General features: G+C 43.8%; 1 protein-coding gene across 1 annotated transcript; it reads left to right on the top strand.

Moving 5' to 3' along the window:
* Positions 1-10,664: 10,664 nt before the first annotated feature.
* Positions 10,665-11,591, top strand: LOC119025949 (olfactory receptor 11A1-like). Its single transcript, XM_037109981.1, has one exon. The coding sequence runs from the start codon at positions 10,665-10,667 to the stop codon at positions 11,589-11,591; it is 927 nt and encodes a 308-aa protein (XP_036965876.1).
* Positions 11,592-16,880: the final 5,289 nt, after the last annotated feature.

Below are 16,880 nucleotides of genomic sequence, written 5' to 3'. Positions count from 1 at the left end.
GGTCTTAAAACTCCTCGGCTGTGGGTCACACAACAGGGCAGGTCATTGACACCTCCGCCCACCTCACTCAGAGGCCGGCACATTTCTGCCTGGTTTTTAGATAGCAGGCGAGGTGGAAATAAGTGTATCCTCCGAGGCGGAAAATCGGTGGACCAAAACAGACCCCCAATTTGCCGGCCTCTGTCTATAACCGCGGACCGAGCCGCCTAAAGGACGGGCAAATTAGCAGCTTGGTGTTCTGTCTAAAAACGGCTCATGTCTGTTGTCACCCTGCTTTGACTAGCGACGCAGGTGGTAGCAAGTTCCTCGGTGCTAGTGCTACCGTGACGTGCCACTGGCAAGTAGCAGTAAAACTAAGCAACACTATATAGAGGTAAAGATGGTGGAGTGACCAAGTTGACCACATGTTTGTTCAAAGTAACCTCCCTGCTGCTGGTATGCTGCACCAAATTCTGCCTCATGTAGGAGTTCAGTCATTTTGAGCCTGACCCAGGACTGCTTCTCTGGTGCAAGCCTTTTCATCTGGGGTACCAAACCAAGAAGGAAGTGTTGCACCCAATCCTTGTCACCCTGAACCTCCCTCTGCCTGGCCTGCTCTCAAGCTTCTTTCCTCTCCAGGTATTTCTCCAGGAAATCTGCCTGGCTGCACCTTGCCTTCTTCTTTGCAGCTTCACCTATCTTCTTGGCTGTCTCCTGATTGAGTGCTGACTTTTGGTTCAGGGTATATACAGCAATTCTTAAGTTGAATTTAATGCTTTTTAATACCATTTTTAATACGTTCACAATATTTTTTAATACCAACTCTACTTGAAGCTGCAACTGTAGTGGCAACCTTTCGAACTTCTGTGTTGGGGTAACTAATTATAAAGTAACGGATTACTGTCGTTTTTTTACTTCACTTCTGAATGCTCCTCCTTGAACCGGCACCTTATCGTGGTGGAGGAGTTTGAGCACCTGAATGATCCTAGGAGCTATGTTGTCCGGGGCTTAATGCCCCTGGTAGGGTCTCCCAAGGCAAACAGGTGCTAGGTGACAGGTCAGACTAAGATCGGTTCAAAAGCCCCTAATGACGGAGATAAAATCGAGGACGCGTACGTCGCCCGGAATGGCGTTACCGGGGCCCCACCCTGGAGCCAGGCCTGGGGCTGGGGCTCGCAGGCGAGCGCCTGGTGGCTGGGTCTTAGCCCACGGGACACGGCCGGGCACAGCCCGAAGGAGCGACATGGGCCCGCCCTCCTGTGGGCTCACCACTCGCAGGAGGGTTCAGAAGGGGCGGGTGCAGTGTGATTTGGGTGGCGGTCATGGGCGGGGGCCCCGGCGACCCAATCCCCAGATGGTGACTCTAGCCATGGGGACATGGAATGTCACCTCACTGGGGGGGAAAGAGCCTGAGCTGGTGCGAGAGGTTGAGCGGTACCGACTAGAGATAGTCGGGCTCTCGTCTACGCACAGTCTGGGCTCTGGAACTGAACTCCTCGAGAGGGGCTGGACTCTCTTCTATTCTGGAGTTTCCCGCGGTGAGAAGCGGCGAGCTGGTGTGGGCTTGCTTATAGCTCCTCAGCTCAGCCGCCATGTGTTGGAGTTTACCCTAGTGAACGAGAGGGTCGTTTCCCTGCGCCTTCGGGTCGGGGATAGGTCTCTCACTGTTGTTTCGGCTTATGGGCCAAGCAGCAGTGTAGAGTACCCGGCCTTCTTGCAGTCCCTGTGAGGGGTACTGGAGAGTGTTCCAACCGGGGACTCCGTCGTTCTTTTGGGGGACTTCAACGCTCACGTGGGCAGCGACAGTGTTACCTGGAGGGGTGTGATTGGGAGGAACAGCCTCCCCGATCTGAATCAGAGTGGTGTTTTGTTACAGGACTTCTGTGCTAGTCACAGTTTGTCCATAACGAACACCATGTTCAAGCATGAGGGTGTCCATATGTGCACATGGCACCAGGACGCCCTAGGCCGGAGGTCAATGATCGACTTTGTGGTCATGTCATCTGGCCTTCGGCCATATGTCTTGGACACTCGGGTGAAGAGAGGGGCTGAGCTGTCAACTGATCACCACCTGGTGGTGAGTCGGAGAGTTTGGACCTGATCCCGAGGGAGGCTGGGGACATTGAGTCCGAATGGACCATGTTCTCCACTTCTATTGTTGACGCGGCTGTCCAGAGCTGTGGCCGTAGGGTCTCCGGTGCCTGTCGTGGCGGCAATCCCCGAACCCGGTGGTGGACTCCGGAAGTAAGGGATGCTGTCAAGCTGAAGAAGGAGTCCTACCGGGCCTGGTTGGCCCGGGGGACTCCTTAAGCAGCTGACGGGTACCGGCAGGCCAGGTGAGCGGCAGCACGGGCAGTCGCGGAAGCAAAAACTCGGGTCTGGGAAAAGTTCGGAGAGGCCATGGAGGAGGACTGTCGGTCAGCCTCAAGGAAATTCTGGCAAACCATCCAGCGCCTCAGGAGGGGGAAGCAGTTCTCCACCAACACTAATTTACAGTGGAGATGGGGAGCTGTTGACCTCGACTGGGGACATTGTCGGGCGGTGGAAGGAATACTTCGAGGATCTCCTCAATCCCACTGACATGTCTTCCATAGAGGAAGCAGAGGCTGGGGACTCGGAGGTTGACTCGTTCATCACCCAAGCCGAAGTCACTGAGGTAGTCGGGAAGCTCCTCGGTGGCAAAGCACCGGGGGTGGATGAGATCCGCCCTGAGTACCTCAAGTCTCTGGATGTTGTAGGGCTGTCTTGGTTGACACGTCTCTGCAGCATTGCATGGCAGTCGGGGACAGTGCCTCTGGACTGGCAGACCGGGGTGGTGGTCCCCCTATTTAAAAAGGGGGACCGGAGGGTGTGTTCCAACTATCGGGGGATCACACTCCTCAGCCTCCCTGGGAAAGTCTATTCCAGGGTACTGGAGAGGAGAATTCGGCCGATAGTCGAACCTCGGATCCAGGAGGAACAATTCGGTTTTCGTCCGGGCCACGGAACACTGGACCAGCTCCATACCCTCCGCAGGGTGCTCGAGGGTTCATGGGAGTTTGCCCAACCAGTCCACATGTGTTTTGTGGACATGGAGAAGACATTCGACCATGTCCCTCGTGGCATTCTGTGGGAGGTGCTCCGAGAGTACGGGGTCGGATGCCCTCTGTTAAGGGCCGTACGGTCCCTGTACGAGCGGTGCAGGAGCTTGGTTCGCATTGCCGGCAGTAAGTCAGACCCGTTCCCGGTGCATGTTGGACTCCGGCAGGGCTGCCCTTTGTCACCGGTTCTGTTCATTATTTTCTTGGTCAGAATTTCTAGGCGCGGCCACGGGCCGGAGGGGATCTGGTTCGGGAGCCACAGGATTTCATCTCCGCTTTTCGCGGATGATGTGGTCTTGTTGGCTCATTCGGGCCGGGACCTCCAGCATGTCCTGGGGCGGAGTGTGAAGTGGTTGGGATGAGAATCAGCAACTCCAAATCCGAGGCCATGGCTCTCGACCGGCAAAAGGTGGCTTGTCCCCTCTGGGTTGGGGGAGAGCTACTGCCTCAGGTGGAGGAGTTAAGTATCTTGGGGTCTTGTTCACGAGTGGGGGAAGGATGGAGCGTGAGATTGACAGACGGATCGGTGCGGCGGCCGCAGTAATGCGGTCGTTATACCGGTCTGTCGTGGTGATGAGAGAGCTGAGTCGAAAGGCGAAGCTCTCGATTTACCGGTCAATCTACGTTCCTACCCTCACCTATGGTCATGACCGAAAGAATAAGATCCCGGATACAAGCGGCTGAAATGAGTTTCCTCCGCAGGGTGGCAGGGCGCTCCCTTAGAGATAGGGTGAGGAGCTCTGTCACCCGGGAGGAGCTCGGAGTAGAGCCGCTGCTCCTCCACATTGAGAGGAGCCAGTTGAGGTGGCTCGCGCATCTGTTTCGGATGCCCCCGGGACGCCTTCCTCGGGAGGTGTTCCTGGCATGTCCCACTGGGAGGAGACCCCGGGGAAGACCCAGGACACGCTGGAGCGACTATGTCGCCCAGCTGGCCTGGGAACGCCTTGGGATCCTCCCAGAAGAGCTGGAGGAAGTGTCCGGGGTGAGGGAAGTCTGGGTGTCCCTGCTCAGACAGCTGCCCCCGTGACCCGGTACTGGATAAGCGGAAGAAGATGGATGGATGGATGGATGGATGGATGGATGGATGGATGGATGGACTTTCTGAATGAATAAGTGTAGTAGTGCTTACAATTCAAATCAAGTACCTATATGCCTCAATAAAAACACTGACATATACTCAATATTTAATCCTAACCCAAGACAAAAATTATTTCATTGTAATGTGTAGGAAGAGCACACAGCACTTCTCCAGAGAGAGAGAGAGAGAGAGAGAGAGATAGAGGTTATTTAAGTATGGTGCTATTCCAAATTTGATGATGTAGCTTGTCTTGTCCTTGCCACAAGCTAAGGATTTTGCTATCTCTGCATCAGTAAACATGTTCTGGAAAAGCTCTCCTATCCCTTCATAGGAGTTGTATGAGTGTTGTTTCGTCGCTGTTTCAAGGCACCACAGAACCTTGGCTCACAACGTTGAAGTGGGGCATAGAGTTTGCTGTCCAACGTAGGTCTACTCACCATAGGTGACAATTCCATATGGATTGTCTGACATATCTATTGAGAGTGTTATAACAGGGTTGTGGTAATGGGATCGGCAAGGATTGAAACAGATATTGCAGTCTTGGTTGTACATTCATTTTAATACAATAAACTCAATCAAGGTGAGAGGCAAACCCATTAATCTACGTGAATCAGCTTCAGTCTTACTGAGAAGTGGGACATAATTCAATTTGTTAAGGTTTTTGAGGTTGTTGTCTATATAACCCTTGATGTCAGCTCCCTCTAGCACAGATAGGTCTAGGCCCTCGGTCTCCCTATAAAGTCTCTGTGTTGTGTATTTTGTTCCGATTGTGCGGTGGAAGACGGAGAGAAGAACCAGGCGAGGAAGCACAGGATCTGGGTTGAGCAGTCTTTATTTCAAAGCTTCACCTTTCAGAAGAGGACAAGAGCTTGTGACTTACAAGTCAAAATATGTCACACTGCCATAAAACTTCTCCCATGGTCTGACTCGATCTGCTTAAAGGGAATGTAGATGAGGTCTGTAAAATGGCACTGATTTTTACCTGGGGTTTATGGTAGAGAGTTTGAACCCAATTAAAAAATAATGGGCCAAACCCAAAATTAGCTATCACTTTAAATGAAAATGGCCACTCTAACATATCAAATGCTTTTTCAGCATCTAAAGCCACAGCTATACTGGGTTCCATAAATACAATTATTGGGAGAAGAACCATAGTTTGTCTCACAGAATAGCCCAATCTGATCCCTCATGAATTTGTGGAAATCTGTTTTTTGAAGCAGAGTAGGGTTCAGACGCCACCTATACATATTAGTAGCATATTCCGGCATATAAATGGACAGGGTCAGAGGTGAGTGATCTGATAGTGTTCTAGACAAATACTCAGATTCTATAGTTTAGGGATCTAACGGTTACTGGTGTCATGGTAAACCATGGTAAAATTCCAGACGGTGAAGGTTACCTTTTAAGTTTTAATTACCATGGTAACCGCAGCGGTCAGTAACCACGGTGTGGAAAACTCGCGGCGCATGCACAGCATGCAACGTGCGCTAGTTATGTAGTGAAGAAGACATGGCGGAGGGAGGACTTGATAGTAGCGGTCCTCACGGCATTTTTCTGCCTTCAAAGAAACCAAATCTGAAGTCTGGGCATATTGCGGTTGTTATAAGAATACTCGGGGACAGCTGGGCGAGGATGGCAGCCCCATCTGCAGGAGCTGCGAGAAGAAAGTCGTTGCGAGGGGCGGCAACACATCTGGTTTACACGACCATCACCCTCAACTGTTCAGTGAATGCAAGGTAAGCTCACCTTAAGCTCGGGTGCATCATGTATGTGTATGTCCAGTTTTCTCTGTCTAATCTGCTGTTGTCACTAATGTAAACTGACCAGATGGTGGTATAACTGAACAAAGTTGATTTGTTATTTGGCTCGTTATCTGAACCGCTTATTAATTGCAGATTTCACTTTTTAAAGTCAACCTAATAATTCCCCAAACATTGATGCAGAGCTGCAGTGAGGAGGATCTGAGACAAACACGTACTGGGTGGACTGAGTTAGTGAACACAAACTGACTGAGATGACTGACTTTCATCTCAGCTCCGTTCACCTGAGCAGCATCTACCTGTGGCTCAGCAGCCATCTGACCAATCAGACGGACCATTAACAAATGGTCCGTCTGATTGGTCCACTGACAACAGACGAGCAGGCAGACAGCCAATATATATCCAGCCAGTTATATCAGAAATATATAATACTTGTGGATTATTTGTAGAATAGACTGTATATAAAGAATAATATAAAATGGTGAATGTGTCTAGATAGAAATAAGAGCCAAAATAGAGTATTCATAATTCATTTAACAACAATAATGCTTTTTGTTTTGATCTTGAAAATGATCCAACCTGTTCCTCACCAAAGTGATATGATCTAAATTGTGAGTTTTGTGATCTGTTAGTTGCACCCTTAGTATTAAGTAACGATGACAGTAATAATTAATAATGACATTTTCTGTTCCTTTTCTTCACAGAGAGGGTCTGCTGGCCAATCGAGTGCTACTGCCACTGCATCTCATTCCGTTACATCCCAACTATAGTTCTGTCAATCAACTGTGTCGGCAACAGGAAAAGATCAGTCCGAGTAAATGAGTTGTGGCAACCAGAATGAAAGGAATAGTTTCGAGTTTGAGGGTGCATTTCTCTCCATACATCAGTTAATTATAATTCCTTCATGCATTCTATAGTGATTTTGGCTGCTTTAGATTTGGATACCGATAGAGCTGACTTTTCCAAGGGAGGATCCCTGAATTGTTGATGCACCCAATTATCAATTATTATTTGTTCAAGAGATATTCTTGAAGGTGTCAGGAAGATGGCAAAACATTCTTATAGGGGGTGACTTTCATTTCCAGGGTCCAGGGTTCCTGACAGTTCACTAAAATATATCTCATATTACGTATTAAATGCCCGATCCAATTCCTCTTCAATTTCCTATGCTCTTGTAGGAGAGACACCACTGGGCAATAATTGTAGTTAATCACTGGCAATTCATAACACACTCGTAAATGGGGCACCACCTCCGTTGTTTGACTATTTGAATAATACAGAGGAAATCACTTAAAATCCAACTGTACAAGTTTGGCTTGAACAGATCAAATCAATTTCAAATTAATTAATTCAATTTCAAAATCTACCGAAATTCTCTTTAAGCTTATAAGATGGGAATCAAAGCTTACAGACACCAGCTCATTCTCATGTGTGAATCTAGCTGTGTGCACTAGGTTCAGCCTACTTTGTTTATTGATGGATGAAGTCTACGGCTTTGGTTTCCTCCGGTCCTCTCAGCTCGACTGCAGATGTGCAGCGTCGGTCCAACAGCCAGAGGAAAGTTGCATCTTGTCTCTGATGATGAAACTCTCGGTCCAAAGGCCCAGCGGGATGTCCGCTTGAGTGTGCTGGGGGCAGCCGGTCTTGGGTGGGTTAATGTCTCTGTTTTACATTGGAAACCACTTACACGGTTTCTTGAGCAGTCAACTACTGCAACGACTTTCTCAATGATGATCCTCTGTGTCTTAATAAAGACTTCTTCGACTGGTTGGTCTTCAGCTTCAATTGCAAACTAATTCAACATCTTGTCTACAAATAACTGGAGGATGAAACGCTGGCCGGGTGAATCTTCCGTCATCACTAAATATAAGAATTAGATTAAATTTACTTTCCAATGAATCAGGCGGCAATACTTAGCAAAATATAAAAAAAGATAAAAAGAAACAGACTTCGTTCTGTCCGAGCTTTTCCAAACAAAGTACTTAGAAGAAATACTTCAATATCGCGAGTTATAAATTTGAGAAAAATTCAACACATGGTTGAAATCTGTAGAGATCGCCTAGTCTTGGAGCGTTTCACAAAAAATGAAGTAAAGGACAAAAAAGTACAAGTTGAAGAGATAGCAAAAATTTTCACAACAAGAGTAAGAAGAGAGGGCGAGGACAAAGCAGAGTCTCCCTTTTATTGACTTAGTCTAGAAGATAGAACTAAAGGGGCGGGCTGACAGCATCACTTCCTCTGGCAATATCATAGTCTAAACTCACAGGATTTAATTTAACTATTCTTACTGTCTTTAAAGTTTCAAGATCATGTTTCAGCGTTCCCAGAACCTCACCATGGCTTAACAGACTTTGTTTACATGAATTAACATGACAGATCCAAAATCACTTTAGGTCGCAAGGAAAAGTAAAACTCAGCAGCACTGATGACTTGTACATGTTTCATCCGGTGCTAGCTTAGTTATTCCTTGATACAAAATATATGTCAGAGACATTTACTATTCAAGATTGCCCAAAAGTTTCAAATAAAGTTTGTTTGAAAGTCTTCTTCCAATCATACCAGAACATACCAACAGGTGGCACTGTGGTTCCAGCAAACATCAGACATATTAACACAGAATCTGTAATTTGAATTAATCTTACTCTAGAAAAATGTGGAAAACATCACATTTGTGGCCTTCTTATGCTATTTGAGAATATGCTATCATTAAGAAGATGAGATTTTATCTTAATACTCATCCAAGACTTTGTTAAGATCAGGGCGAATACTGACTCTGCTGTAGATTGGAATGTACCAACTTTAAACAAAAACACGTCATAAATTACACCTTGAAAAGGGAAGAGCGACCACTGGATTTTGATTCCAGAGTGCTGTTTTCTCTGGAGGGGATGTCTGTCAGAACAAAGGAAATATCCTTAATTATAATAATATAATAATAGTAATATATAATAATCCTTAAAAATCCTTAATTTATAATCAAAAAAGGCACTCAATTATCAACACTTCTTTGATGAACAACAGTTGTTTTTCCAGATCCAGGGTCCATCGGTCTGTTTAACCCATTCACATTAAAGCTCACAAATGGTGGTGAAGCAAGGAAAATATAAACACAGTATCAGTACCTCTGGCTGTGTGGACATGGTGGCAGTTCAAAATGGGCCACTGTAATAACAGCTGTATATAAAACAATTTTATGCAGAGGTCCCGGTGGTGCAAGCAGCTGTCCAGCTGCTTTGAACAAATAGTTGCCTCACCTCAGTGCAACCATTAACCAGTTAAATGAAGAACATCAGTGTGTGGAGCCCCTTCTCATACGTTATTCCATCCCAGGGACCTCACTGCCCCCTTTGGGTCTGCGAAAATCCTGAGTGCTCCCCCTTTTCGGGGTAAACATAAAGCTTGGCCAGGTACCGCAGAGAGTGTGTTTTTTTTTTCCTCTGTCATGCAGAGCCTGCAGCCCTTCTCTAAAGGCGCAGTGCTGAGCCATGACCTCACTGGTGTAATCCGGGAAGATAAGGATCTTGTACTCCATGGACTGTTGTCTGCCAAGACGAAGAATCAACTCCTTCTCCTGAAAGTGGTGGATGCGTGTCAGGATGGTATGCGGTATGGCGCCAATGGTCGGTTTCGGCAGGAGGGAGCTGTGCGCCTGGTCAACTTTGACTGAATGCGGAAAGTGTTTAACACCAAGCGGTTTTGGGATTAGTCTGGAGAAGTATTTGGTGGGTCTACCTTCCTCCTCACCCTCTTGTATCCCCACAATTTTAATCTTGTGCCTCCGGGAGCGGGCCTCCAAGTCAAGCACCTTGGTGTGAAGCTCAGTGTTGTGTCCCGCCAGCTCAATGCATTTAGCCTCAAGCGCTAGCATGCGGGCATCGAGGTCACTAGCAATAATAACTTGAGTTCTCTGAAAAGGGATCTGACCACAACCTGGTGCATCTCCTGCCTGTTTAGAAGCCCCTTCTTTCAGTCTTGACACGTCACCACAGCCTGCTTGTAAGTGCAGCAGGCATGGCTTGGCTCTTGTCTGTAGCAGGTCCACTGCAAGCATGGCTTGGCTCAACTCGTTGCAGTGTAACTGTTTGACTCAGCAGGGCCAACAGTGCTTATATAAAAATGGCTTGTGTTTCCCTCTTGACATGAGGTTTAGAAACACCTCCTCCTCCTGTTAGACACTGCAAAACCACCATCTTTTGACAGGATGACTGCTGACTGCATTTCTATCTTTGTGAACTAAGCTAAACATATTGATCAATTGATAGTGTGGTCAATTTTGGTCTGCATGATCCAGGCCTCCCTGATTATGAAAGTGATCTAGTTTTTGAAAAGTATTTTATAACTTTCATGTGCTGCCCCCTTAAAAATATTGAGTCTGGCTATAATTTTACTTGACTTCATAGTACAATAGCACAATGAGCCCAATCACACCTCAAAGTACTGACACAACAGAAAGACATGTAAATCAATGTTAAGACCATCACACTAACACTGCAACAGCTTGTAATGCTAAGGGTTCAGACCTCCAGAGTTTGAGGAGGTTGTTCCTCTTGGTGGGGGAGTTAATAAAATCTCAGCAGTGACTCAAACTGGTCACTGTCGATAAATGCATTTGCTGGTCAGGTATCTGTGAATGAATGACACAAATCCAATGTACGTTCTGTGTTAATGCAATCTCTGGTAAGAAAAGTAAGACTTTGATCAGTTCATTCATTTTTAATTGTAATCGTTCTGTCTTGTTTATTAATGGTTAAAATTGTGACATTCTCAATGGATGATGGATTAAATGTAACATATATAACTCTTGATGGTTATGTGGAACTAAACAAATACAGATATCTTTATTTTGTGATCATGCTAACAGCATATATTCTAATAATCTGCAGTAACGCCATAATTGTGTATCTGATCTGGAGTCACCAAAACCTCCATGAGCCCATGTACATTTTCATTGCAGCTCTGTCAGCCAACTCTATTCTTTTCAGCACTGCTATCTACCCAAAGCTTCTGATTGACTCTTTATCTGAGAAACAGATCATTTCACATGCTGCATGTTTCTTTCAATGGTTTTTATTTTACTCTTCAGGTGGTTCAGATTTCTTACTGTTGGCAGCCATGGCCTATGACAGGTATGTGTCTATATGTAAACCTCTACAATATCCAACTATCATGAGGACAACAACTGTAAATATCTGTCTAGGTTTGGCTTGGCTTCTGCCTGCTTGTCAGGTTGCAGGTGCACTTGCAATTATTGCTAATAGAAAAATCTGTTACTTTACTTTGAAAGGAATAATTTGCAACAGTTCGGTTCAAAAACTTATTTGTGTGAGCTCACGAGTGATATCTGTGTATGGTATGATTGGAATGTTCACTATAGGATTCTTCCCTGTGTTTTTTATACTTTTCACATACACCAAAATATTTATAGTATCCTCTCGAAGTTGTAGAGAAGTCAGGAGAAAAGCTGCACAAACCTGTTTACCACACCTGATAGTTTTGATAAACGTTTCTTGTTTGTTTGCATTTAATATCATTATAGCTCGACTGGAATACAATTTTCCAAATGTTGTGCATTTAATAGTGACCCTTCAAATGATTTTATTTAGTCCTCTCTTTAATCCAATCATATATGGAGTGAAAATGAAAGAAATTTCCAAACACCTGAAGAGGTTGTTCTGTTCAGTCAAACAGACTTAACTTGTTGGACTTTTCATATAGTCATTGCTTTTATGACATGTATGTAATGATTTGAATTCTCTGATGGTATGTAATGAGTATTTGTTTCTAAAACTGTGTCATAGAGTTTTCTCTGCCCAGTTATCCTGTGTGGGAATGTGGGCTGCAATTATTTGAAAATCAAACTCATTTTTCATTTCATATGAAGTTCTCGCAAGTTCCATTTACTTTTTTCTGCATTGTCTAACTGCTTGAAATTTGAACCCCGATACTCATTCCCTGTCAGTGAACTGATGTTGTTTATAATGGCGACAGAATGACACATCAACATTTTAAATACTCAACATGTCAGCAACATGAAATGCCTAATCTAAACTTTTTGATGACAACAAACTTCTAGTCTGATTCTTGCTTGTTTTTCACATTTGTATCATTTATGTTATGTACTTTGATGATTACATCTGATCTGCCATGAGCATGTGGAGGGAGGATTATCAGCAGTTATCCATCATGTCTCATCTGCAGTGGTGGTTCTAGACAAATTTTACTGGGGGGGCCAAGGTGGGATCATTGTTTAATCAGAGGGGCACATTAAAAATGTAAACAAATTATATTTAAACATTAAAAACTTTAATTTTGCTTTACATTAAAATCATACAAAAGTTTATTTTGTACATAAAGACCGCATCGATTGAAACAATGAGATAGGACCATCAAAAATTAGAAATTAAATACTTTAGGACAATGCTGCAGAAGGTGAGCATGGACCCCTGAACCTTCATACCAGTCTGGCCTAGAGCTCCACCTCCTGCCCTCCATCAGAGTGGTTGAGAATATGTTCAGCTTGGGCTGCACTGCTACATCGTTCTTGGACTTGCTGATATCTGTGGAAAGATGCACAGTAAACATAGGGCACAACATCCACCAACTGCTCTGACTCTCCCTTTTCTAGCTCCTCAGCTCTCTAAATACCTTGATATGTCTCGTAGAGGCATACGTCTCATTTCACAAGTAACCATCCCTCCCTACATTACACGGCAGATACTGTTGATTACTTTACTCACTGAATGTATTATTTATCGAAATGCAACAGCCAAGACTGATAAAGTTATATGGTTAACGTGACAACACTGTGTAGAACTAGCTAGGATACTGACATTTGGATATTTGCTTCTGCTTTGATGAGTTTGCATCAATATTTAAACATAGCGAGACCAAACATTTACAAACTTGATTTTCTTACCAAAGTGAGGAACAACTGTAACATGGTTACGTGCAACAAATCAGTTAATGAGATGAAATGGTTTTGTTTACCTTCGCCTCTTGCAACAAGACATTAGTAGCTCCTCTTTTCAAGACTTCTTGCTGCTGTTCTCATTCTCATGTCGCATCCGGCAACGCAGTGTTTGGATGTGTCGCTCTAATTACTGCGTGTAGAACACTGAGTCACATTAGTTCTGCTTTTGGCGCTAGTGTGTAAAATCATAATAACTTGATCAATTTACTTCATTTTAATTTTATTATTCAGTCAGCTCGGGGGGGGGGGGGCACTTTTGGGACATTTTTGCAGGTGCGCAGGCCTCTGTAGGCCCCCGTGTAGAACCACCACTGCTCATCTGCTTTCATGCTTTTGTTTTTCTCTTCTTTAAGTTCTGTTTCTTGTTTTAATTTACGCTCCTCTCATTTCAGATCTCTTCCTGCCCAGTGTGTTTTCCCGCGGTGTGATTGTCCACACAATCACAGTCACAACTGATGTGTTCCACCTGCCTCATTATCCCCATGTAGATAGCCTGCATGCTCCCTGTCTTCTGTGTCAGTTCATCCTTTACTTTCCAGCATTTCTCCTAGTGACAGCCTTACAAGTGTTTTTGATTCTGTCTTTTGCCTCTGCCTGATCCCTTTTGGTCACGTTTGCTTGGCTAACTGATCTCCTGTATACTCAACATAACTTCAGTAAAAACTTGGAAACCTGACCTGTCTTGAGTCATGCATTTGGGTTCTAATCTAGTGTGTCAGACCTTGTCAGATATTAGCCAAGTGTGAGTTGATTGGGATGAGGGTTAACACTTCCAAGTCTGTTTCATCTGGGTTGGGAATGAGTTGTGTTGTTGTTCCAAGTAAAGGAGTTTGAGTATCTCAGAGTCTTTTTCACTAGTGAGGAAAAAACAGAGTGTGGGGATGACAGATGGATTGGTGCAGCATCAGCAGTATTGCAGGTGTTGTGTTATACCGTGCCTGTGAAGAGGGTGCTGAGCCTGAAGCCAAAGCTTTCAATCTCCTAGTCGAGGGTGCCAAAGTCTGAGACCACTTTTCAAAACACTTCTAATTTGCATTGGTTTGAATATAACGATACTTATTTCATTGATAATATAAGAAAAAAGCGACAGCAATAATATGAGTAACAGTTGAATCTTTGTCAAATTTACATGAATTTCATAACATCTTAGAATATCGTATGTCCTCCTTTTGCTGTAATGACAGTATGTACTGACATGTTTTCCAGCATGATCTGTTCTACATGCTTCTCATGATGTCAAAAAGTATTTGGCTTTCTCACCAGCAGATCCCAGAAGGCATGTCTGTGTTGGACTGACGGTTGAGTAACGTTCACATTTTAACCACCACCAGTTAAAATATCGGTAACCAATAGCAACTTCTTTTGGCACTTTACTCTCTCCGAAATAGTTAATGGTAAATGGACTTGCATTTCCATAGCTCCTTTTCCAGTCTACTGACCACTCAAGGTGTTTTACAACACTTGTCGTATTCACCCATTCACACACACATTCAGACACTGATGGCAAAGGGTACCATGCAAGGAGCTAGCTGGCTCATCAGGAAGAATTTGGGGTTCAGTATCTTGCTCAAGGTTACTTCATGCAGCTGGGGGTTCCAAGCAGTCGAACCAGCGACCTTTCCACTTACTGGATGAGCAACTCTACCTACCAAGCTACAGAGGCATCATACATGTATATCCTGATGTTTTCTATTCCATCTATTTTAAAGCACCAGGTTGGTGAGCAGGAACAGCTAACTCCATCAGTTTACCTCGAAAAGTATTTTATTTTATAGATGCCTTCTCCTGGCATTCCATTAGTGGTGGCTGTAATTGAAACCGATTGGGAATTTTGAGCTTGTGTTTTGACCTCTTGAGCTTGATGTAGCAGCTCAGTGTTACAGTGCTACAGCAACAGAATGAGTTTATTATGTGAAGTCAGCATTCATAATTTTGGTTTCTAAAGCATATTAAATACTGTATACCTCTATAAATATGAGCACACAAAGTTTTATGCCATGTATGTGAATTAAAATGTATCATTTATAAATATAATTTTACTCCTGTAGCAATGCTAACCTCTGTTAGTGTCTGAATAAGATTGCCAATTATGTATTAGTATCGAGCTAATAGGCTGAGCACTTGTAATATAGAATTAATTTCAGGAATCAAATCATGCACAGCTTAATGTTTCCTCATAGACAGTATGCAGTTCACATAATATTGGTTTTATATGAAGTGTAGTAACTTGTTATTGTCAAAATAAAACAACAAAATGAACCTAAGCCACTGAGGGGTTGTTGTACCGGTACTTGTAGTAGTTGACGCATCGTCTTCCAGGTCCAATGAATGAATGAAACACGTGAGCATTGCATGCAGTCACCAACAGTGTTGTTTTCGTCAAGGATGACAATGACGAAATGATTTCGTTGACGCCCCATTTTTTTCCTGACCATAAAGAGACGGTGACGAGATAAACGTGGCTCTTTGATGACTAAACCATGACGAGGCATGTGAGTTTTCGTTGACAAGACGAGAATGGATGTAAATGTTAGTGGATGGCTAGGAACGGTCGCCACTTTCAAATTAACAGCCCCCAGCTAAGAACCCAGTTCTAAACTCCAATGGGGTGCAGCTCTTATTTTGAAGACAAATTTGTTGTCACTGTACACAGCCCAACATCGACCTTCACGTCACGTCACATGTTTACGCCTACCCCCAGATATATGGACGCATTTTATCCATAAGTATTGGAGAGTGCTGTTGGACAGAAACCTTTCTTCTCCATATTTCAACTTTTAAACTTTTTTTCCCAACATATTTCAACTGTTTTTTTCCATGAATTAATGCCCAACTGCATCATACAAGGGTGTCACACACAAGTTGTGAAAAAAGCAGATCTACAAGTTCAACACATTGCAACACATTGTGAGCTTGTAGATCATATGTACTTATTGACCGAAATTAATTTGTTAAAAGACTATACTTCTGTTTGTTTTTTTAACTAAAATTGACTGAAACTATACTAAAACCTGTTTGAGTTTTCATCAACAAGAACTGGATTAAAACTATCACATATACAAATGACTAAAATTTTACTAAAACTAAAAAGCATTTTAGTCCAAAAGACTAAGACTAAGACTAAATCTAAAATGGCTGCCAAAAACAACACTGGTCACCAAACGTTTATTCATGGTTATGCGCTCTAAACAAATATGCATTATCAGAAATGTTGCATTTTCACTAGCAGTGACTAAATGAGATGAGAGAAACAAAAGAGATTCAGTTTGCTCAACACACATTTTAAAATATCTTTCTCTCAGAATTCCTGCGCAGACATGAGTTGAGGATCGTTTTTAGATAGAGACACAGTGTTTGTTATGGCTTGTCCACAGTCTTGAGAAGTCACCTGAGCCAACTTGAAAGTGCAATGAGCATGGCTTTGCTCTTCACTGTCGCAGGTCCACCGTGAGCGCAGCTCGGCTCAACTAGGTGCAGTGTAATTAGAGAGGAAAAACACAAAATGGTGTGGCTCGGCTAAAAGGTCCTGGTCTAGTTTTCGAAAAGTATTTCATAACTTTCATGTGCTGCCCCCTTAAAAATATTGAATCTGGCTATGATTTTACTTGACTTCATAGCATAGTAGCACAATGAGCCCAATCACACCTCAAAGTACTGACACAACAGAAAGACATGTAAATCAATGTTAAGGCCATCACACTAACACTGCAACAGCTTGTAATGCTAAGGGTTCAGACCTCCAGAGTTTGAGGAGGTTGTTCCTCTTGGTGGGGGAGTTAATGAGATCCACTGAGGCTGACGAAGTCTCATAAAATCTCAGCAGTGACTCAAACTGGTCACTGTCGATAAATGCATTTGCTGGTCAGGTATCTGTGGGTGAATGACACAAATCCAATGTACGTTCTGTGTTAATGCAATCTCTGGTAAGAAAAGTAAGATTTTTATCAGTTCATTCATTTTTAATTGTAATCGTTCTGTCTTGTTTATTAATGGTTAAAATTGTGACATTCTCA

This window comes from Acanthopagrus latus, chromosome 9, assembly GCF_904848185.1.
Source record: "Acanthopagrus latus isolate v.2019 chromosome 9, fAcaLat1.1, whole genome shotgun sequence".
Lineage (NCBI taxonomy): Eukaryota > Metazoa > Chordata > Actinopteri > Spariformes > Sparidae > Acanthopagrus > Acanthopagrus latus.
The sequence above is the reverse complement of the archived record's forward strand: the minus strand, read 5'-3'. Positions and strand labels throughout refer to the sequence as shown.